Source organism: Xenopus tropicalis, chromosome 8 (genome assembly GCF_000004195.4).
Source record: "Xenopus tropicalis strain Nigerian chromosome 8, UCB_Xtro_10.0, whole genome shotgun sequence".
In the NCBI taxonomy this organism is placed as follows: domain Eukaryota; kingdom Metazoa; phylum Chordata; class Amphibia; order Anura; family Pipidae; genus Xenopus; species Xenopus tropicalis.
In genome coordinates, this window is record NC_030684.2 from 116,310,870 (window position 1) to 116,334,135 (window position 23,266).

Genomic DNA, 23,266 nt, shown 5'->3' on the forward strand with positions numbered 1-23,266 from the left:
GCAAACCAGGGAAGCTGGGGCTGGCATACAAAGTGCTGTGAGTCCTTAGTGTGTCCTTGGTTCATTAGCCAGTACAGCTCAGCAATGCATGGCTTTAACAAGAACAGTCTGTGTATTTGGCAGTTCTTTTGTTGCTCTACTTACACAGAGTAAAATAACACATTCTAATTATAGCTAATGTGTGCTATTCATTGCAAAGTCTAGTAGCAGGGAGACAGTAATCTCTGGAGATATAAAGTGTGCATCTCAAATAATGGTAGACATTCCTTACTGCAAATGAATCTCCTCTTGAAGTGCTCTACAGCTGTATATCTGCTTGAAGTACACTCGTATCTTGATACAAACAATAATAAACACAGTCTTCTGTGGTTTCTATATCATAATTATTTTACTCCTAACCTGTACAGAGGAGATACACCATGAGATTATAGCTACAGTAAATATTCCTCTGAAGCAAGTTCATTGATTGTATATGATGTTGGAGCACGGGTACAACTAGCCTTCTTTATTTGTATCTTTGAGAAGTTGGGCCTTTTCTGTTGCCAGCAATGCATTCTTAAAGCTTTTCTGCATCTCCTGATTGGTAACAACAACATCAATCATATGGTTCATCTTCCCTGCCCAGTCTTTTCGTTCCTCCCGAGGTATATACTTTGCATCATAGTAGCAGGTGATGAGAAAAACACACAGAGACTTCACATTGTCCTCGGAAAGGCCCAGATTATTTAGAGCAGTGTTGTACGCCTGCTTTATTTGCTCATTTCGGCTTTTTAGTTTCAATATGGAAGCCAGTGTTGGAAGGTCTTTTTCCAGTTCTGGCAACTGCTCTCTCACCAGATTGCGCAGAAAGCCCAGGGCATCCACAGTGTAGCTGTACAAGAGGTCCTGTTCCCGTGGTGAAAAGCTGTGTGAGCAATGATGAAAAAGGTTCATGTTGCATTTCTGATATTCAAGGGGTGCACAACCGTCACGTATACAACAAAATAAGCTTAATAACACTTACACTTTTTCTTATGTCCTTAACAAAATACAATATTTAGCCCTGATTTTGCTGAAGCCCTGCAGTTTTTGCAGGATTTGGCCTCCTTTGAATACTTTGTATTCAGCTAAACTGACTTTAAAATACTGCAAACTTCCACCAGTGAACTAAACACCAATTTTTTCAGATATTACTAGATAACTACTATTACAGATAACTAGTTGCACATATTTGAATATGTACACTTGATTTTAACTTTAGTGTAATATTTGGCTAAAAATTGGTACTTGGTCATTTGAAGTCGTTTGATATGCTTCTTTAAGTTTCTCTCCCTATGTTTCATTGTAGACTGCTCCTCACACACCTATGAGTAGTGTGCCGTATGTTTTTCAAAAGGAAAAATCACTTTACAAATGGGTTCCCCAGGTTGAAAATTCAATGGGAAAAATCTGGTCCAGACAACAGAAGCAATTGGAAATGACATGCCTGGGCCCCTACTTTCTACAAGTTCAAGGGCCCAAACTAGTTAAACCAAAGAAAGAAGAGTCTCTGCATACTTTGAGCATATTTAGATAGGATTCTAAAGTGTTATATCACCCAACCACTGCCTCTCTGCTCACAATTTTGCATCACAAGTTCTTGCTACCTTACCACTGCTGTGACTTCCATTTGGCAGATGAGGGGCAGTTGTTTGCACAGAAAATGCATTTAGCACACCCCACATAGTTGAATAGAATGCACAGATATTACATTATTAGTCTGTTCACTCATACACTCCATCTTGGAAGTTACCATCACTTCAGCTGATATAGCACTTCATGTAATAAACATTGCAAAATGTGCACCAGGTTTACTGACCCACAGTAGGCAATTTAAACTTTGTGACTTTTACTCAAACTTTGCAATGCAATTTTTTATTGTTTTTTCGAGATCAATGAAGCAAATGCCCATTCCTCTTCATATTAAGTCTGTGATTCAAACCACTGCCTGGTTACTAGGCTGAACAAATTGCTAAACAAGTCAAAAACTAATTTAAAAAATAAAAATATCACTGTCTACATAGTAAAAGTTGATTTAAAGATGAGCTACCCCTTTAACCGTAGCTTTTCTAGAAAGGAAAATAAGAGAACGTAAGAAAGGTGTGAAGTTATTTACAAGGAATGAGTGTGTATATACACAGTATGCAGAGTATGTGTATGTGTGCCCTTCTTTCAACCTTGAGATTTGTTATTCCTTATTGGAATTCTAATCTTAGCATGTCACGAATAGGTGCTAGGTCCTTAATTTTTTATAGCACATAAATATTTGGTTCACCTGGTTTCCATCAGAGATTTCCATGTCTCGTTCTGGCCTTCTTGTTTCGCTATAGAATCTCCCTGCAGAGCCAGACGTCGATCCAACTCATCTGCTGCTTTCTGTATAAAGTCAAAATGAACCTGTAGATCCTCCAGTCTCTGTTCCAGTCTAACAAGAAATTAAGCAATTAAGTTTTTTTTCTCAATATCAGCCTCCTAATTCTGTTTTCTTCAGTGGTATATCAGCGCCACAGCAACTCAAGAGCCTTCAACACGAGAGATAGCACTCATATGCCTTTATTTATACCCTAACATAAAATTTTATTTACTATGATCATAACACACTTCAGTGATACTGAAGCTGGACACTATCACCGCCTTACACCTGTGCTCCCTATTGACACATGAAATTAAATATCCATACAATTCTCTTATAAACCCTACTCAACCTTTTTGAGAGCCATAGGCCAGTGTGATTTGTAGGGCCTTGGCAATGGAACATACATCTGCTCCAGGCTCTTACAGTAAGACTGCATTATCACTGTTGGATTTATAGGAGGGAGGAAGAGGTTGTGTGTGTGATATTAGAATTTCTTGGCAAAGACTGACATCAAAAGATTAGGAGAAATAGGAAAATGCAAGTCAATGCTGGGCATGTGCCATTTGGCTTCCAAAGAAAGTCACTTAAAACCTACTCCTTTATTCTTAAAGAATATAATTGCTTAACACAACAAAATAATCTCTGTAAAACTGCTGCCTGATCAGGCCTTGCGAGTATTTTAACAAAGATGTATGAGTGCACTACCTATTATAAGGCTTATGGGTGATTAACCCTCAGGAGAGCTTGATCTTTGAAAGCTGGGCCACTCCTATGGATAATTTCCAACAATTCTGTGTCTATATACAGGGTCCATTTAACACTGTGAGCACTTATTGGGATCATTTCATCCTATGTGCGTTGCCTATTATACTATAAGTAATGAAACCTCGCACTACCCTAGTTTATCGTACAGGGTGCGCACTGTGTAATATAATTAATATACAACAGAGAAAGAAAAGACACAGTTTTCTGGCACACCTGTATAGTTTCTAAAATATAACCTTTAATTTAATTCATTGGCTAAAACCTTAAGATTAAAATGAACAAAAAAGGAAAGATTTAAAATACAAAGACACACGTCCTAGATCTGTAACATGTATTGAACTTCAATACTCAGCCAGTAATTGGCAACTTTGTTGCTTATTTATCCATGTTGCTATCTCATATTACAATATCTATTTCAAGCAACATATGTAGCAGTTATTGGAAAACCTTATTCCTCTCACTTATGACTCACAACGGATTTTTAGTGAGACTGGGCACGATCCTTAGGTAAGTATTAGTGTGAATTATTTAAACCTGATTTTAAATTTCAAATAAAGGAATAAAGGTACGTACCCCAATATGACTCATTTATTTATTTGAGAATACGATCTTTATTAACTCTACTGGGTACTTCGTACTGGTAAGTATATAATAATACCTTCATTCCATAGAACAGCATTTGTATATTTTACTGTTCCCCTGAAGAACACCAACCCACGCCAATACAGCGAACATCCACAACGGCCGGGAGAGGAAGCCTTACATCGGTGTATGTTTTGCCAATTCCTTATTCTACATAGCCTCCCCCCTCCTGGACAGATCAATCCCGCGAATAGTGTTTTAAAACAGGGGAATCATTTTGCCGAGAAGCTATGCAGGCAAATTGCCTATAAGGAATTGTTGGGGCAATAGGGAATTTTTAACCTCCGTACTCGGACGCTAAATTGTGATGTTTGCGTACGCAGTTCTATTGTTATAATCCTTGTGCTCGATCGTAATATTCCCTCTCCATAGGGAAATTATAATCACTACCACATTCTAACTATACACACATGATTAACCCTAGGGTCCCAGTCAGGGGAAATTGTACTTGCCTCCACATTACTGGGCATGTACTATTAGTAATTAACCTTTTATGAGCTCCCGGACTGGAACAGTGCCCCTGCTTATTACTTCAAGATCTACCTGTCAGTACCGGTCTGATAATTTCACGGTCAACATATCTAGTCTGCTCACTTATTCACTGAAAATTCGGAGACGGGATACCTGTGCCTACCACCTCGGATCGTTTACCTCGGCATCAGGTTAACCCCTCAGCAATAACCAATCACTGTCAACATTACTTCCGATAAACACACTCCCCTACGATTCCTGCCATTCGGCGTGCCGCAACTATAAGACGGAACCTGTGCCTACTATTACCAATCAGTACCTCGGCATCGGGTTACCGTCCATTAAACTAAATCCGCAAAATACATCGAACGCCTGTGTCAGGTTTGTTACCCCCCAATATCAAATTGCCGCGTTGCAAAATCTACTGTGCCTACTACTCAATTTCCATTACCTCGGCACAGAGATAAGCAGATCTAGAATATCAATACCCAATTCGTGCCTATTTTGGAGACAGAATGACTACCCTCCAAGGTTAGATTTCCAAATTAACAAAGTCTAATGTGCCTACTACTCAATTTCTATTACCTCGGCACATAAATGTACAGATCTAGGTTGTGAACGCCGACGCGCGTTTCGCAACAGCTTTATCAAGGCAATATGTTGCTTGAAATAGATATTGTAATATGAGATAGCAACATGGATAAATAAGCAACAAAGTTGCCAATTACTGGCTGAGTATTGAAGTTCAATACATGTTACAGATCTAGGACGTGTGTCTTTGTATTTTAAATCTTAACATGGGCTTTCAACTAGGTCTGTAGAGTAAAATATGGGAACAGTGTATATATATACTTAGGGTACATTGATGTCACTGGCATCAGACAAGTTTAAAAGCAACTTCAAGATGTTACTGAGACCTATGGCAGATGGTGGATAATCTGGGCCTTGTGTTTGCCATAGAAAATTCTCTCACAAATGACTGTTGAAGCGCAGGAATATACTCTAGGGCTAGCAATGCAAAATGTGATCCACAGAAGTGTTGATGTAAACAAATTGGGGCTGCATTTAATTGTTTTTGGAGCTACCTTTACTGGGCTAAGGATATTCAAACTATGAGGTTAGATTGTCAAAGTTAAGGTTGCGCTTGCAGTAAGGGGATGTTCTTTTTTCCCATAAAAAGGAGTAACGCACAAGAGGCCCCCCTTTAGATTAGAGGAACGGCGCTTTCATTTGAAGCAGCGAAGGGGTTTTTTCACGGTGAGGGCTGAGTACTGATGTTGGTATATATGGTTTATGTATGTGAGTGTATAGATAGGTCAGTATGGGTTTGTATGTGAGTGTATAGATAGGTCAGTATGGGTCTGTATGTGAGTGGATAGATAGGTCAGTATGTGTTTGTATGTGAGTGTATAGATATGTCGGTATGGGTCTGTATGTGAGTGGATAGATAGGTCAGTGTGGGTCTGTATGTGAGTGTATAGATAGGTCAGTATGGGTCTGTATGTGAGTGTATAGATAGGTCAGTATGGGTCTGTATGTGAATATATAGAGAGGTCAGTATGGGTCTGTATGTGAGTGGATAGATAGGTCAGTATGGGTTTGTATGTGAGTGCATAGATAGGTCAGTATGGGTCTGTATGTGAGTGGATAGATAGGTCAGTATGTGTTTGTATGTGAGTGTATAGATATGTCGGTATGGGTCTGTATGTGAGTGGATAGATAGGTCAGTGTGGGTCTGTATGTGAGTGTATAGATAGGTCAGTATGGGTCTGTATGTGAGTGGATAGATAGGTCACTATGGGTCTGTATGTGAGTGGATAGATAGGTCAGTGTGGGTCTGTATGTGAGTGGATAGATAGGTCAGTGTGGGTCTGTATGTGAGTGGATAGATAGGTCAGTATGGGTCTGTATGTGAGTGTATAGATAGGTCAGTATGGGTCTGTATGTGAATATATAGAGAGGTCGGTATGGGTCTGTATGTGAGTGGATAGATAGGTCAGTGTGGGTCTGTATGTGAGTGTATAGATAGGTCAGTATGGGTCTGTATGTGAGTGGATAGATAGGTCAGTATGGGTTTGTATGTGAGTGTATAGATAGGACAGTATGGGTCTGTATGTGAGTGTATAGATAGGTCAGTATGGGTCTGTATGTGAGTGGATAGATACAGTGTGTTGGTATGGGTCTACGTGTGTGCACTGGGGTTCACTTGGAAGGGTTGAACTTGATGCACTTTGGCCTTTTTTCAACCCAGCTTAACTATGTAACTAAGGAGGCTTCGAGACATGGCATTCAGGAGGAAAAAAACCATAGTGATTAATGAGAAATTACATAAGAGTGAAATTATCTCGATAATCTGGAGCAATGTCTGTTATTTATTAATACTTTAATCCACGGCAATGACAACAGAAGGACATGGGAGCAGTAAATTACTTCAATTATCACTGACGTGACTGTGGCTCATACTGTATTAACCTGGAGATGGTTAAAGATAATTGCTCCAAATTTAGAAAATCAAGCCATTTTAAGCCATTACTGAGTTTCTGGAGTGATTACTTCACTCAAAGGTTCTGTACCCATAAGGGTTTCTAAGTATGGTTGTTGGATGGTGCATGGCAACATGTTAGTTTATATATATATATATATATATATAAATATAATAATATAATTTAATAAAGTGATTAATTCTGTATTGCAAAAATGTAAGTCCCATTTATTGATACATACCACATGGGTGCAAACTCTTTTCTACCTTTTGCGCATGTGTGTAAGAAACTAGGAAGTCAAACAACAACCAACACATATATCACATATATCAGAAAAGCTACGAGTCAAATAACAAATGTATCAGAGGTAGGTGCTTGAAACGTAGTAGGGACACTTCCATATACTTCTGAATGCATGATTAAGCTAGTACACTGATATACAAACTTAGAAACCTTCTTCAATGGGAAGAATATATTAATTTTACCTATTTAATGTTATATGTGAGTGCAGATCTGATTTCCTGTAATATAGGTGTATATATATATATATATATATATATATAGAGTAGCTGTAGAGAGAGTCCGCACTCACAGGTCTTAAGAAAATATAGAGGTTTTATTCAAATCAACATCTAACGTTTCGGCTGCATCCACAGCCTTTCTCAAAGACAATGTGAAACAAAAAATATCTTGCAACATATATATATATATATATATATATATATATATATATATATGTGTGTGTGTGTATGTGATTGGAAGTTTCCCCACAGACACAGCAATCCAGAATTCCCAGCTATATTACAATATTAGAAGTTTTAGACATATCATTGCTCATACAGGTAAGTGCAATAAGTTTAAACACATAATTCAAGAGCTAGCACAGAAGTTGTTTAGTATACACTACAGGTCAGACCTTTTGACAGTTGACATAAACGAGGAGAAAGGGACAGTTTTCTTCGACATTCTCCAGTCAAGGTAAATCCACGATTCCCGATGTTGCCCTTCTTTCTCCCCTTTATTCTGTAGCTCTGGCCACAGAAAATGTCAGACACACACAATGTTCATTGGATCTGGTGGAGGTATCACTTTACAACCCAAGGCTTTTTTAATAGCAAGCAGAGACAAAAATAGAGAGGAGTCACATGGGATACAGCAACGACATGAAAAAAACATTTACCGGAGGACTTAGACGCTACCTGACAAGTATTTTAAACATGCTGAGCCAAAAAAGTCCTCCCTCAGATGTGTAAGGTAGATAAACTTCCCATCAGCTTTTGACAGCTATCAGCCTTAACTCCCCTGTATATTCTAAGCATTTGTACACCATAAAAAGCGCCTGAAAATATTTTTTATTCAAGAAGTGTCTACTATATTAAAGCAGTCTACGGAATTATACCTAAACTCTGTGAAGTATTGATGAACCCTTCACTATCACACTGGGAACTTACAAGTTCTTCTGAGTCTGGCATTTTTTTTATTTTTTTATATATACATAGGGGCTGATTTCAAAAATCGTGTTTGTGGATTTTTTGAGACAAAATATGGCAAAAAAATGCAACCTCAAATATACTTGAGAATATTCTTAAAAACCACGAATAGTCAATACAGGTATGGGATCCCTTATCCGGAAACCCGTTATCCAGAAAGTTCCGAATTATGGAAAGGCCATCTCCCATAGACTCCATTATAAGCAAATAATTTTTAAAAATTGTTTCCTTTTTCTCTGTAATAATAAAACAGTACCTGTACTTGATCCCAACTAAGATATAATTACCCCTTATTGGGGGCAGAACAGTCCTATTGGGTTTATTTAATGGTTAAATGATTCCTTTTTCTCTGTAATAATAAAACAGTACCTGTACTTGATCCCAACTAAGATATAATTACCCCTTATTGGGGGCAGAACAGCCCTATTGGGTTTATTTAATGGTTAAATGATTCCCTTTTCTCTGTAATAATAAAACAGTACCTGTACTTGATCCCAAATAAGATATATTTAATCCTTATTGGAGGCAAAACAAGCCTATTCGATGTATCCAAAATTTAAATGATTTTTAGCAGACTTAAGTTATGGAGATCCAAATTACGGAACAATCCCTTATCCGAAAAACCCAAGGTCCCGAGCATTCTGGATAAACAGTCCCATACCTGTATTTATTAAAGTAAAAATCCATGAAAAGTCGCCAGAAAAAACTTGGCAAAACCCTAGTTAGAATTTTCAGCCTCCTGGGGTATCAGCTATAATGACAGACGTAGTCTCAATTTTCACTGTTTTTATAGACTACCCCTTTGCTTAGCTTCTCAAAAGGAGCCTACAGCACACTGAGCATGTGCAATGCCACTGACACTTTATGAGATCAGAAGATGGAGATCTGCTCTGGACAACATTGAAGGCATGGATCATTGCTGTTATACAGCTGCAAAACCTTAGGGCTAGTACAGGTATAGGACCCATTATCCAGGATGACTGGGACCTGGGGTTTTCTGGATAAAGTATGTTAATAAAATTAATTAAATATTAAATAAACCCAATAGGATTGTTTTCCCCCAATAAGGATTAATTGTATCTTAGTTGGGATCATGTACAAGGTAGCTTTATTATTACAGAGAAAAAGGAAATACTTTTTAAAAATGCGAATTATTTGATTACCATGGAGTCTATGGGTGACGGCCTATCCATAATTCGGAACTTTCTGGATAATGGGTTTCCGGATAAGGTATCCCATACCTTTACAGTAAGTTCATAATATAAACTACAACATATCTATCTATAATCCTTTTTGGGCTTTATTCCCCTTTAATAATATTTATTCACAAATAAATGTTGAAATGTGAAAGGTTTATTAGCGTCCTTCCTCAGTCTGACATTTATTTACTACAAACAACCCACTTATGCTGCGTGTCATCAGTGCATTGCTAATTATTCTCTCATGGTGGAAAAGGCCAATTAATCAAGGGGAATTAATAAGCAACTCATAGCATAGGTGTATTGGCTGCAGTCATAAAAAAATAGGTGAGGAACTCACAAATAAACTGTTTAATGTATAAACTTTATGTACAGCTATTCGTCTATTTGTAAATTCTGTCAGACTGAACCTAAAGCAACACTCGCCCTTCTAGCCCGCCTCACCCTCAAGACTGTTATGCGCAGAATCCCTAGTATTGATATAGGGTGACGTCACAGCCCCGCCGCTTAATATGACACTTGTCTGAAAGGACTAAAGAAACCGAACGATAACGGCCCTATGGGCTGTGTCATAAAAATCGAAGAAGCGGGGCTGTCGGGCGGTACACTTTGGCTACGACAACGCTAACTAAATTGCCAGAAACAAATATGGCCTCCAGCCACTTCTTTACATTACAAGTTCTAGCGACTTCCGCCCCTCTTCCTGTCCGCGTCATTTGGTTTCCTAGCAACTGGCGGCCTCGGCGGTAATTCGAACAGCAGAGGCCATAATGAAGCGGGGAGGGAGTTCGCAGCTGAAAGAGGTCCTATGCGCTCTGTGCCGGCTAGTTTCTGCTTGCGGTGTTGGGCTCAACCCTGAGACGTTTAGGAGGGCTAAGTTTGACCGACCGGAAACGGTTAGTGCCCGGAATGAGGCGTTTCTGTGCATAAGACCCGCTGGACTGAACTACTACAGCTTGCATTGCGGGCCCATACTTCATACTGTTAAAACAAAAAACTTGGCAATGTTAGCCTGTTATAGCAACGCATCAGAAAAATGGTAATTTTGGTAATCAGAAAAATGTAAAATAAAACAGTGCTCATTTGGCTTTGGTGCATCTCACATTTGGCCTGGCACTGATGCTAATCTCTGGCTATTGCAATCAAATGCTAGAGTTTATGGCAAGACTATTCTGCTCACACCTATGGTTACCAGCTAGGGCCCATACACATTGAGATTCGCTCGCTTGGCGAGTGGATAGTCACCCGATATCCCCACCTATGGGTGGGCGATATCGGAGAGCGTGTAAGTAAAAAAAAAAATAAAAAAATTAGATCCTTTGGCCCTGGGGCCAAAGGATCGAATTATATTGGCGGCAATGGGGCAGTTGGTTTGGGGACCGCATCAACGAGCCGATGCGGTCCCCGATCCGACTGGATTTTCAAATCTGGCTGATTGATATCTGGCCAATTTCAGGCCATATATCGGTCGGGCAGGCCCCTTGTTTTTGCCCCGAATCGGTCCAAGGGACTGAGATCGGGAGCTACAATCGGCCTATGTATGGGGACCTTTAGTTGAAATTTACTGGCAATGTAATTTGGATTACAATCCTTATAAGTATAGCCCCACCCCCTGCTTATTTCCATGCTGTATAACATCATTGCCCTGCCCCTTGTTGCACCATTGCCTTTAAAGGAGAAGGAAAGGCATTTTACTGCCTCATTAGTGCCACCTAGAACAATATATTCTGCAGAAACCATTACTATACTTAAGTAAACAGCTTTAGAAGCTTTCTCTGTTCGCTTACGATAGCAGCTGCCATTTTAGCTAGCTTCCTGCCTGCAGTCTAGCTGTTATAGCTCAGCTCACACATTCCTAAGGGAGGGGAGAGAGGAGAGAACTGCGCAGGTTCTGGCCACAGGAATTAAGGATGGTTCTGAGAGAGGAAGTAAGACACTGGAACATCATGTTTACTAAAAAAGAGACAAGAAATCCTGTGTTTCTTTTGATAGAGGACTCAGTGCAGCTTTTCTGTGAGTGCTTATGGCTGTATTTACCTAGAGCTTTCTGATAAAGCTTACTTAGTTTTTACTTTTCCTTCTCCTTTAAGTCTAACCCAAAGGCAGGTATTGTAAGGGAAAAAAAAGTGGGAACCTGATTAGGGAGAAGAAGGTGTTTGTCATGGGCCCCCTAGAACTAGGGGCATTACAGCAAGGGCTCTTATACACAGGATTTTTTTTTTGTGTGATCCTATTCTTTGGATTTTTAAAGGGCACCTATTACCTAAAACTGTTTCCTTGTAAAGGGGTACTGACAGAGCCTGCACAATAGTAAGAAAAGCTCCATTTCTAGCAAACTGGTTACCACACCTTCAGAGAGCTGCCGGTGCAGGTGGCCATGTTGGGGCACACCATCACATACTGCCCTAGCTTGCTGGTCATGCACATGCATGTGTATAATAAGTAATGTAGGATTGATGGGGGGTGCTAGTGAGCTGGGGCACGCTCATTATGTACATGCATGTGACCCACTGCTAGAATTAGGAAGGGATGACATCCCTCTACTTATTGATTTCAGTGCAATTGCATCCCCTTGGAGGAACTTTTTATTGTAAAACTGGAGCTTTATTTTGCTCCTCCCCACTTCCTCAAAAGAGCATATAGAAGGTAAAAGGAGAGAAGGATTGTTGGAAGACATGGAGAAGCAGGGTCAGGCTGGGTCCCCCCTGCTTTTGCGCTCCCCCTGCCCAGCAGTTCCTCCACTGATGTGTTAAACTTACGCACGCTCAGGGGAGGACGTCGGGTGGAGGACCCTGTGGGGGGGGGGGTTAGGGGACACGGCCGGCGGGGGCAGCTGCAGGGCCCCTGGGGCAGAAGCCCGGTGGGCCCTACACCCCCAGTCCAACCCTGTGGAGAAGTGTTATACAGATGAAGGTGAAGGCATCTGGTTATAGAGAACAAGAGAGAAGAAAATAGGGTAAATAGGGGTAATATAGAATAAATGAGGTTGTGCTGTGTTATGACACCCAATACATAGGCAAGGTGCTCTGCTGAAGCTGGATAGGCAGCCAAGAAAAGTCAAATGCACAATTTTTTATTTTGGTGTCCGTACATGCCCACATACTTAGGCAGATCTATGCATGCCGGTCATCAAACTGTTTATTAAAAGGAAGTAGCAAAATGGCTTTGCTTTAAAGTGGGTGAAACCACAAAAAGTGAATACATGTGGGTGCGCACGATCAGAAAAATAAATGCAATTAAGGAAGAAATAGCCTTCCTTAATGTAATATAAAAGTGGGTGTGGCTTACAATTGTGGGAGGGTCTTATTTTTAGCACACGTGCTGTGCGTGGTTCACATAGCATCCCTCCACTTTTTTCACCCCAATCCAAGCACTGATGACCCAAGATGGCTGCTTTCACGTAGTCCTCCTGCCCAGTGCAGTAGCCAGAGCACTCGATAGGGGAATTAGCTTAATAAATTACTATTGTTTTTCCCTTTCGGAGTGAAGTCTCTGTAGCTAATCAAATCGTGTGCAAAAGATTCTCAAACCGATAGTTATCCTTTGCAATTCCCACATAAATAAATAAATAATCTAGTCATTCTCGTTAAAAAAAAATTAGGTGGCAGAGTTTTGGAATTTGCTATACTGCCTGCTTACGAAGATCTACCAAGTGAGATATGGTGCATCAGTCACAATAGATGAAACTGAAAACTTAGGTAAGTTTTGATCTTTTATGCTTAGCAGTGACATTTATCATTAAAAATCACGTTGAACATGGCAAAATGGGAAAACCTTGAAGCAAAACAATTCCCTTCCCAGGATCCCTACTGTTTTACACACAAATGAGATGATGTTATTCTACACTATAAAAGTGCTGTTTGTTTGTGAGCTACAGGCAAAGCTAAGGTACAAATGTAATCCATTTACTTTAATGGTTATTTTTTAATCAGCAGTTTCCACATAATAAAACACTGAATTCCTTCCCTATATGCTACAGCTTTAATAGTCAAGGGGTTAATTAACTGTACAGGGATCCTTTTCAGTCAGATGCCCCCACACTGTCTGCATTCTGTACCATTTGATAACCTTAATATACCCAAACAGTTTACCTCCCCTGCACAAAAAAGATCATTGTAAACATAGTGCCCCGGGCCAGAATTTAACGCAGGACCCCAGTGGTATGGTTACCAGGTTTGCAGTATTTTCTGCCAAACTGGGCTACTAATTTTAATCTTGGGCAGGTTTCCAAAGTACAAACCCACCAAGGTACAGATTTGGGCTACTTCTTGAAGCTTTGGCACGTCTGTACCCTGAAAACTAGGCAACTTTTTTTTTTTTTTATCTAGGGTGCCTCTCCCAGTGCATGTTGCAGTTTGTATTTAACAATTAGCCTTTGCCTCCAAGGATAATGTAAAACTACGTCACCCAGCATGCAGTGGGACTGGTGTAGAAAAGAAGCTCCCTTTTCTACTCTGCTTTTCTGCTGTTCTAACTTTTCAGTCCCAACCTGTCATTACAACCTGCTTCCTCCTCTGTCTGTTGTGAAATTGATCTTAATCGTTCATGCCCTATAAGATACATCATAATGTGCCAACAGTTAAAGGGTTGTTCTTGCTAGCATTCAAAAAGCAAGGACTTCACATTTAAATATAAGGTACAATTACCCTGCATTTATAAAAATTACATGCTTGCACCAGAAGCTGTAATATAGTTTCGATGAATTAGTTTTTTTGTAATTACTGGGATGTCCATTAAAGGGCTGTAGGGCCCACTTTGAATAAAAAAATTACACAAAAGTGATTTAGAAACCAATTTAAAACAGTCCCAGTGTAACACAGAATAAAGATTTTGCCTTTTTTAAGCCCTAATGTTTCTTGTGTTCTACATGCTTTATAATGCAGACACTTTCTGGCCATTTTGACTGCTTCTAATATTTTTATACCATCATTTTAGGAAACAGAATTTCCTATGTAAAAACTGTACTGCGGCATCAAGGATATGGAAGATCAGCCTTCTACCAGTTACCCTTGGATGGGTCTCAGGGCAGTAGGGAGTTACTGCTGTCATTTTCTTGGCTCTTACTCCAAATGAAGCCTCTAGAGCGAATCCTTCAGATGAACAGGGCCGCAGTAGGGGATGAGATATCTGTTTGTACGGTTAGTATTGCACTTAAGGAATTCTATGTTACATCTCTAGATACAAATGTGTATATATACACACACACAGTGCTAGACAGTGTCACTTCTGTCACATGACTCATTAAAACCTGGGCATTATAAGGAATAATGTACCACAAACTTTAATTAAAAGTCACCTTCTATTTCCTATAAAACCATTCACCCGTCAGCTTTGCATCTTTATATGATCATATAATATCTTGCATATTTTAATAAATTTACCACAATAGGAGGGGGACATGTTGTTCATGTTAGATTTTAATCATCTTTCTCTTTTGTCACTGCATCTACAGATGTGTTGCAGTTTGTCTGTGTGCCAGTGGTTCTCAAAATGTGGGGTTTGGCTAAGGGGGTCTGGATGAGTGGCCATGGGGTCTAAGACAGAAGACCAGTTAGGGTGAGATGTCCATTAAACACTTATTTGTTGTCCTAGATGTTTCTGGAACCATGACTAAAAACATCAATGTTTTTAAGGGAATGTTCACCGTTTTTAACAGTTTTGGTAAATAAATAGATCTTGTCAGTATAACAATATTTGCAATTTGGTTTAATTAAAGGTAGCGATGCAGAGATCCTTAAGTCTTTTTCATTTGTAAGCCTGCTTCCCACTCTTATGTAGTAATATTGCAGGGAGGTGCAGGCAGCTCTCACTAGGATGCAATCCTATACTAATCATTGACCCAATTAAATAACATCAGCCAATTAAATCAGGTAAGTCAAATGCAAGGGGCATGCTCAGTAGAAATTAATATTTGCACTTCCTCCTCTCTGGTGGTGTCGGTGATCCCCTGGCTTGAGCAGAGAGGAGAACTCTATGCATCACTACCTTTCCAGGTAGATATATTGACATCAACATGTTTTTTAATTAAACAAAATTAGATAGTATCTATTTATTTTCCAAAACTGTTAAGAAAAAGGTGAACATCCCCCTTAAATTCTTATCCCTGACCAAATGTTGGCCTTTAAAGGTGTGGGGTATTGGTGCCCTGGTAAGCCTTGACAAAACTACTGCAAGGGATTGTGCGCTGCTAGGATAGGTATAAAGAATTTTTCTTTTAGTAATTTAAAACTAATTTCAGCGTACTGTAGCCCTAGCCTCTGCAATCTCCCCTCATTCTCCCCACTGACTTTTATTCCTCTTGCTTTTAGATTAATTTGCAGCAACTGTACAGTACTTTAGTAGAACACTGCAAGAATAACCATTTCAAGAATATTTAGTTTTAATGTAATGTTTAGTTTGTTATAGATAAAGTCTATATTTAGAAAGATTAACATTTTGAAAATGAAGACGTATTGGGTCCCTTTGGGTAAAAAAATACACTATTCATTGGTAAAAAATGTACTGTTTGCATTAAAAGAGAAGGAAGAGGACAATTACCGGGTGGTCACAAGTTGGTTAGATACCCCAATTATTCTAGTTGCTTACCTGCTACCCCAGGCTTGCACTCTTCTACTTTAAAAAGTGCACCAGCCTGTAGTACTGTTTGAGAAATACCCTGTGCATTACAGAACTTCTTTCAGTACTGTGTATGTGCCCACCTTCAGTAAGAGTAGGGGGTGCCTGGAACAAGGTCAGGTGGTGTGTTTTTGTAAGAAGAGGAGCACCAGCCTGGGATAGCAGACAAGCAACTCAAATTAATGGAGGGTGCCTAACAACTTGGGCCCCCCATTAGCTTTCCTCCTTTTTTCATGCTGGCCATATCCAAATGCTTTTTACAATGTTGTGTATCTGTGTACTATGGATATTGGTCTGTTTGTCATTCAAGTTTTTGAAAATTCATCAGCTGATACACTATGTTGGCCAGCTCTTCTGTTACTCTTCACTGACTTTGGTTCCAATTGTTAGGTCTATAGGGCCAGATATTGCCTTGTGTACTTTGCTGCCCTCTGAAGATTTTTTTCTTCATGCTTGGGGTGTTGCTGCGTATGTACCCCACTGACTTCAGCAGAGCTCTAGAGCGTATACCTGCTCTTATTCATTTTTTTTTTTGTAAATGTACTGAAAGAAGGCTAACCCCCCCAGACTGTAAAATGTGAATAGTGAAAGAAAATACAATAATATCAAATCATGTGCCAATTGCAGAGATCAGTACAACGCAGCTTGCTGGAGCAATCGATGATGATGAATGGCATGATTGGCATTTCTAGTACTATTCAAACGGCACAGAATCCTAGTGGGAATATTATATCTAGGGCAGCATCGCTGGAAAACCTAGGTGTTCTTGTGACAGCTTCCCTGGCTGCTGACTGATAACACTGTGCTGACCTCTCACTCCCTACTAGGCCTGCCTTTTTTTAGTTCTTTATCTATTGCTCTATATTTTCCCACTTTAGAGGTATTTTAACTGTTTCATTCCCGATGCCACCGTGTATGGCTCTGAACTATTAACACATTATTTGCAAGCAGCTGAACAGAATAGCAATGCATTTTCATCAATAAAATACCCTTATGTATAAGAGAAGAAACCCAAGGCATTTTATTTGGAATATGTTTGAATGGCTGTTCCTATTGATGCAGAGGCATGTTAGCATTTTCCATTTATAGAAGCTAAAAAATGTGAAATGGGCTTCGCCTACTGTAATGCTTATGTTTTAGTATGAATCACTCACCCAGCCTTTGTGCTTGGTCAAGCTGTGCAAAAAGAGTGGGCACCTGAAAAGCTACATTGCTGCCTGGGATTTCATTTGTACGTGGACAGGATTACAAACTGTTCTGCTTGTTCTTAAAGGATTTTTTCATTATTATAAAGCCAAAATTGAGTTTTCAAGTCTAACTCCCATTCCTCTCCTGGCTAAAGTTATTTTGGGCCTTCGCTGCTGAAAGATAAAAATATACAGCTGCTTATTTTTTTTTATTATTATTATCTTAAATAAAAACTTAAAAGGTATTAAGGAGAACGATTTCTATGTAAAAGCAGGGGTGGTGGTATTCGGGTAAACCTTTATATATAAAAAAAAAAATGCAGGATTAATGATTAATAAGCCTTCTTAAGGGAGAACTAATCTCTAAAAATGAATATGGCTAGAAATGCCATATTTTATATACAGGTATCGGACCTGTTATCCAAAATGCTCGGGACCCGGGGCTTTCCGGTTAAGGGATCTTTCCATAATTTGGATCTCCGTACCTTAAGTCTATTAAAAAATCTTTAAACATCATTTAAACTCAATAGGGTTGTTTTTCCTCCAATAAGGATTAATTATATCTTAGTTGGGATCAAGTACCTTGGTACTGTTTTATTATTAAAGAGAAAAAGGAAACCATTTTTAAAAATTAGAATTATTTTCTTATAATGGAGTCTATGGGAGATAGACTTTGCGCGTGACTTTGCATTTTTTTTGTTAGACATATATTTTGGTTTATACCCCCATTAATTGCCTTTACAAAGTAAACATATTAGCATTTTTAAACATGTTAGCATTTTTTTTTTCTTTTTGTTAAGGAACATCTGGTGGAGACCTTTATTTCACTTTCACTCCTAGGTACCATTTATTTATTTAGAGGTCCAGTACCTTACTAAAGCATATTTAACAGAGCGCCGGTGAGACTTGCTTCTATCAGCTTGCAGCAGATGGCAAAAGAAGCCCAAAATAATTTGTAGGACGCTTGTCTGTAGGTTGTGCTCCAATCATGACCTTTATTTGTAGCCATTTAGTATAGAGCAGAAAGTGCTGCTTAAATGCTTGCCTTTTTAAGTAATATTTGGAATAAAGATATAGCTTATTAAGGAGATCCAAACCTGCATTGAACAGCTGGAGTGGAATCACAAGGTTAGGAAACCCAAATATAAAATTCGGCATTATGAAAACAAATGTAAATCTGCTGTCTGCACCTTGTTATTCTTTGTATTACTGTTCCTGACTATTAAGTCTGTGGCAGGAGGCATCTCCTCTCCAGCTAAGACTTCATGGGCCACAATGCCCTGCATGTTTTGTCTTTTAAAGGACATGTAAACCCGCTACATGTAAAAAAATGTAATCAGTGAAGAGCCTCTTTGAAATCTTTAAATACTTGACACTCCAGTTGTTCAAAGGTTAATGATAAGGCTGCATCATCCCCTTAGTCAATTAGGATTCCTTTTGCTCTTCTAACCCACTTGGCCCCCTCCCTCAGGAATTTACGTTGGCTGTTGGCTACTGAGCATTCTCAGTTCTTCTCAGCTCAGATTTCTAAAAACGCTCTCCTGTCTAGCAGACAATGAAGACATGGCTTTCCTGGTTTCCATAGAAATTCTACTCTAGTGGTCTGCCCCTATTTTTTCTCCTCAGCCATTACAGTGCTCAGTCCAATCAGGAGTTTTTATTAAAGTCAATCCTGCCTTTGTAAGCCTGCATTCGTGATTGCATTGCAGATGTAAATGTCACTAATGATGTGTCAAATAGTAAAAATAGGATGGCACTAGCAAACAAAGGGTACTGATATATAAATAATGCCATTTAGTTGGGGGAGATGTGCCCAACTTATATACATTATAGGAAAATGAAGGCTTCCTTTGTCCTTTAATGGTAGATGTAGTTACAGTGAGCAGGGCAGGGAATACCAATGTATGTATACAAATAACAAAAAAATCAAGAAAATATATAATAATGGGTATTAGAAAGTTGTCTATAATTAAATTTGTGTTCATTATACAATATTTTAGTTGTGGGTTTATTTTTCCTTTTAACCTCATAGGTCTCTGTCATAGCAGTAAATAATTGTAGATTAAATGCTGCATGTATGCATGTTTGGTGTTTGTTTTTCTTATGGCATTGAGGGGGATCTCCAGGAATTTTGTGCCAAATTTAAAATGGCAAAGGCACTGATTTTGCTTTCTTCTTCTTCCTCATTATTTTAGTGTTCATGCAAACTAGACCTAAAAGAAAACCAAGATTCAAAATCTCTTGTCGGTCGAGAAGTGGATGTTCGATATTTGCAATGGCTGAATGGAAAATTACGGTTTTGCTGGAGAACCCTTCATGCAGTTCATCAGGAGAAATGCTGTCTTCTACATAAGGTATTCATGAATAATTCCTTATACCAGTGTAATATATAAGTGAAAATTACAAAACAATTGTAAGACTACTAGTGTTATTATATGGCAGTAATCCCCAACCAGTGGCCCGTGAGCTCCCCAGCCCCTTGGATGTTGCTCTCAGTGCCCCCAAACCAGGTAGTTATTTTTGAATTCCTGACTTGGTGGCAAGTTTTGGTTCAATAAAAACAAAAGTTACTACCAAATAAAGCCCCCTGTAAGCTGGTAGTGTGCATAGAGGCTACCTAATAGCCAATCTTAGCCCTTATTTGGCACCTCCATGAACTTTTGTGTTGCTCTCCAAGTCTTTTTATATTTGACTGTGGCTCACGTGTAAGAAAGGTTGGGGATCCCTGTTATAAGGAATAATGATGCTCAATATGCCTGCAGCCCTTTAACATTCATAAAAATTGGATACTCTGTTCCCATGGAAGGTGCTACAGAGGTAATTGTGTACAGTGTACTTCCCACCTGACAAGGCTAAAATCTTCCATAGGCAGCTCTCCCCATTTATTTGAATGTGCAAAGACTGCAGGTGGGGAATGCTATGTTGACCATTACAGTTCTCCCCAAGAGCACAATGGTGGGCCAAAAGTCAGCCGTACCATAGGCCTAAAGGTACAAAAATGCATCCAACAGTCCTCATTTATCTTCAGTGTAATCTAATAGCAAACAAAGACAATTGCTTTTTGCTCAGATATATTCTTTGTGTGTATTTGAACTTTATTGAATCATTTATTCATATTGCTAATGTGTAGAGGGATTATAAAGATTACTTTTGAGCCCATTACATGTTTAGGTTTGCAGCCCTCCCTTATTGCATTAGCCTCTTGCTTAATATTTTAACACTGGAGCCAGGGAGCTGAGAGAGAAGATTTTACTAAGTCATTTTCATTAAACTGCAGCTTCATTATTTACATGTAGTACAGAGTATGCCAGCTGTGCCAAATACAGCTTCTCTTGCTAGAAACTACATTCTTTGTCTCCTGCGTCCAGTAAAGCATCCCATGCTATTCTGCATTTACCAGTTTCCTTATCCTCATCATTATCATTCATTTATATTGCGCAAGCAAGTTTCAGGCATACCTCCCATCATTTGGAAAAAGGAAAGAGGGACAGAAAGAAATGCTGCGTGCAGCTTGACCACACACCCTAAATACCACTCCCATTTTACAAAATTTGGCAGATTATTTAAAGTTTGAAAACATTTCTGGGGGTTTTGGGGTCTTGTTTTATGTGTTATTACAGTTTTGCTAAAAAAAAAAAAAGCTGAAATTGCCCTTTAAGCTGCAAGTCTCAGTTCCCCCAAGAGACCTGTGTAGCTTATTAGTTACAATTGTATCTAAGTACAAGTGGGGCTTGTTAACTTTCTGGGCTCTCTGCCAAAAGCCCATTAATTAAATTGGAGAAACAATGTATCTAAGTGCAGGTGAAGCTTGTTAAGATTTCTGGACTTTATGCCAAAAGTTACTTCTTAATTAAGTTTGTATCTTTTTTAGCATTCAATGCAGGAGATGAAAGGGAAATGAGGGACATTTCAGTAAGAATCTGGGACTGCGGGTTGAGCTGTTAAAGGAACAGTAACACCAAAAAATGTATATATTTTAAAGAAATTAAACTATAGTGTACTGCTGCCCTGCACTGGTAAAAGTATTGTGTTTGCTTCAGAAACATTACTAGAGTTTATATAAACCCTGGTGTGTAGCCATGGGGGCAGCCATTCAAAAGAAGAAAAGGCACAGGTTATATAGCAGCTAACAGATAAACCCTGTAGAATACAATGGTGTCTTATCTGTTATCTGCATTGTAAAGGCCCCCATACACGGGCCGTTAGAAGCTGCCGATATCGGTCCCTTGGACCGATTCGGCAGCTAATCGGCCCGTGTATGGGCAGAAACGAGCGGCCTGGCCGACCGATATCTGGCCTGGAATTGGCCAGATATCGATCGGCCAGGTTAGAAAATCCGGTCGGATCGGGGACCGCATCTGCTTGTTGATGCGGTCCCCGAACCGACTGCCCATGGCCGCAAATATAATCCGATCGTTTGGCCTCAGGGCCAACTTCCTACCCGATATCGCCCACCCATAGCTGGGGATATCGGGTAAAGATCCGCTCGCTTGGCGACATCGCCAAGCGAGCGGATCTTATAGTGTATGGGGACCTTAACCTGTGCCTTTTCTCCTTTTTTCCAGCTTCAATGGCTGCCCCCACGGCTATACAGCAGCTTATTTATATAAACTATAGTAATGTTCCTGAAGCAAACACCCCAGTTTTACCAGTGCAGGGCCACAGTACATTATATTTCAATTACTTTAATACACTTTCATTTTTTGGTGTTACTGTTCCTTTAAAAGAGGGACTGTCCCGTGAAAATCGGGATAGTTGGGAGGTATGGTTTCAGGGACTTATAATAATTAAACGAATGAGGGTTATCGAAGTAGGAACGCTTACCATATGCACCCATTGTGCTAATTTTACACACAAAAAAAAAATATATATAATAATATGAAATGATATATATAAATGTTATAATAATATAAAAATATTGAGGTAATACACAACTGTCTTGCAGAACGTGTAAGAGTACATTTTTAATGTTATGGGCTAGATTCATTTACATTATAGCTTCATTTGTGTTTTATCTGAACAAAACACCATTGAAATCAGCAGACAAATCTTGATGTGTTTTCACCTACAACTGAATGTTGTCACTTGTGACTAACGCTTCCTTTGCCCTTAGAATCTATCTTCACCTCGCTATAGTTTGATTGATGTCTTATTGTCACTGTAGAAGCCATCAAGTCGGTCTGACATTCATGGGGACGTGACCTGTGTATAAAAGTAGAGCCCTATAGCTTGTGGTTGCTCTTGCCGCTTATGAACATTTGTTTTGAATATTTTGGAACAAAGTTAAAACACCATGTATTCTCGCAATTGGTGCCTTTTTCCTGTTGTCTTCTAACAATATGCAATGGTAAAGGTCCCCATACACTATAAGATCCGCTCGCTTGGCGATGTTGCCAAGCGAGCGGATCTTTACCCGATATCCCCACCTACGGGCGATATCGGGTATCAAGTTGCTTTAAAAAAAAATAATCCCTGGGGCCAAACGATCGGATTACATTTGCGGCCATGGGCAGCGAGCCGATGCGGTCCCCGATCCGACTGGATTTTCTAACCTGGCCGATCGATATCTGGCCAATTTCAGGCCAGATATCCGTCGGCCAGGCCGCTCATTTCTGCCCATACAGGGGCCGATTAGCTGCCGATATCGGTCCAAGGGACCGATATCGGCAGCTTCTATCGGCCCGTGTATGGGGGCCTTAACTGTGCGTCCATTCTGGTAAAATGTTTGCACAGGTATAGGACACGTTATCCAGAAACCCAATATCCAGGAAGGCCATTTCCCATGGACTTCATTTTAGACAAGTAATTATTTTTAGAAATGATTTCCTTTTTCTCTATAATAATAAAACAGCACTTTGTACTTGATCCCAACTAAAATACAATTAATCCTTATTGGATAAAAAACAATCCTATTGGTTGTATTTACATTTTTTAATGATTTTTTTAGTAGGCTTAGGGGCCCATTCACTAAACCACGATTTAGTTTTTTTGAGAAAAATTTGTGTTTTGGTTATTTCCACAAAAAAAGTTGTATTTTTCG

General features: G+C 39.4%; 2 protein-coding genes across 2 annotated transcripts in view; one reads left to right on the forward strand and one right to left on the reverse strand.

The window, feature by feature from the left end:
• Nucleotides 1–369: 369 nt before the first annotated feature.
• smco1 (single-pass membrane protein with coiled-coil domains 1) lies at nt 370–7,943 on the reverse strand. Its single transcript, XM_018096568.2, has 3 exons — nt 7,652–7,943; nt 2,294–2,443; nt 370–904 (listed from the first exon to the last, which is right to left on the reverse strand). Exons 1-3 carry the CDS (start codon nt 7,699–7,701, stop codon nt 496–498), a joined length of 609 nt encoding a protein of 202 aa, XP_017952057.1. The 5' UTR covers nt 7,702–7,943; the 3' UTR covers nt 370–495.
• A 2,171-nt stretch (nt 7,944–10,114) lies between these two features.
• Nucleotides 10,115–23,266, forward strand: part of tedc1 (tubulin epsilon and delta complex 1) — a 36,930-nt gene continuing 23,778 nt past the window's right edge. Inside the window, exons 1-4 of the mRNA XM_031891654.1 lie at nt 10,115–10,320; nt 13,026–13,122; nt 14,360–14,562; nt 19,422–19,580. Coding sequence (XP_031747514.1) covers nt 10,195–10,320; nt 13,026–13,122; nt 14,360–14,562; nt 19,422–19,580 — 585 coding nt within the window. The 5' untranslated portion in view covers nt 10,115–10,194. The remainder of the gene's footprint in view (nt 10,321–13,025; nt 13,123–14,359; nt 14,563–19,421; nt 19,581–23,266) is intronic.